The 1,056-nt window shown below is 57.8% G+C and overlaps 1 protein-coding gene across 1 annotated transcript in view; it reads right to left on the bottom strand.

Annotated features, from left to right (window-relative positions):
- Nucleotides 1-1,056, bottom strand: part of CBX8 (chromobox homolog 8) — a 17,669-nt gene that overhangs the window by 297 nt on the left and 16,316 nt on the right. Inside the window, exons 2-4 of the mRNA XM_010008667.1 lie at nt 784-849; nt 619-685; nt 2-436 (exon numbers count right to left, since the gene is read on the bottom strand). Of these exons, the coding sequence (XP_010006969.1) occupies nt 2-436; nt 619-685; nt 784-849 (568 nt within the window). The remainder of the gene's footprint in view (nt 1; nt 437-618; nt 686-783; nt 850-1,056) is intronic.

Here is a 1,056-nt window from a genome sequence, read left to right as displayed (position 1 = left end):
CGGGGTCCTGCCGCCTGGCCAGCTGGATCACGCTGTGTCCCGAGCCAAACTTGGCAGCTCCTGCAGCCGCCTCCTCCATCTTCCTGGCCTTCAGGTAGTCCCCCACCTTGTCCCCCGGCTCCCCCAGTTTCCTCTTGGAAGCATCCAGAGTCTCCGCCAGGTCCTTGTAAAGCTCCTTCCGGGGCTTTGGGCCTCTCTTTTTGGGGGTCTCCCCAGGTTTCTCCTCCACGCGGATCACCCGGTCCCGGATGCCATCTCCCTTGGGGGTGCTGGTGCTGGAGCTGCCCTGGGGAGCCAGGGCTATGTTTCTCAGTCCTTCCCTAGCCCGGGACGTGGAGCCCAGCTCCTGGGGGGACCTGCCAGGATACGGCACCCGGATCCCTCTGGAAGAGTCACTGCGGAATTCATAGGTTTTGGCTTTTGCTTTTGCCTGGGCCTGCAAAGAAGATAAATCAACCGGCGACTTTATTATCCTGCCATCCGGCTGTATAATTACAACTTAGGAGAAAAGAGGCCACCTTTGCAGGGAGCATCCTCCACGGGGGACAGGAGGCCCCTGCTCCCCCACAGCACACAGCCTGGCCAGCACCAGCACGCACGGGGCTCCAGCCTCCTTACCTTTAGCAGGAAGGTTTTGGGCTTGGGGCCTCTCTTTTTGGGCCCATATAGCTCCATTTCTCGCTCCCTAGAGGTGTTAAAAAAACCAAAGCTTCAATTCAGCATAGCTACAAGACAGCAACATATTTACAAGCACAACGGCTACAGCTAGCAAAGGCCTTGTACCTCTCCTCAAAGGCTGCGAGCAGCCGAGCATCCAGGATGTTTTCCTCGGGTTCCCAGGTGCTGTACCTGGGGGGGCACGGAGAGGGAATGGCATTAGGAACCAGGAAAAAGAAATAAAATAAAAAAACATGGGGCATAAAGGCAAGGACCCAAGTTTCCTTCCTACTACAAAGGGGGAGCAGGGCTACAGCGAGCCGGCTTCCCACCCCCCCCGCATCGCCCCGCCTGCAGAACCCCATGGACAAACGGCCGACCTTATTCTGTGAACACCCC

This window comes from Chaetura pelagica, unplaced genomic scaffold, assembly GCF_000747805.2.
Source record: "Chaetura pelagica isolate M959 unplaced genomic scaffold, ChaPel_1.0 scaffold962, whole genome shotgun sequence".
Taxonomy (NCBI): Eukaryota; Metazoa; Chordata; class Aves; order Apodiformes; family Apodidae; genus Chaetura; species Chaetura pelagica.
The sequence above is the reverse complement of the archived record's forward strand: the minus strand, read 5'-3'. Positions and strand labels throughout refer to the sequence as shown.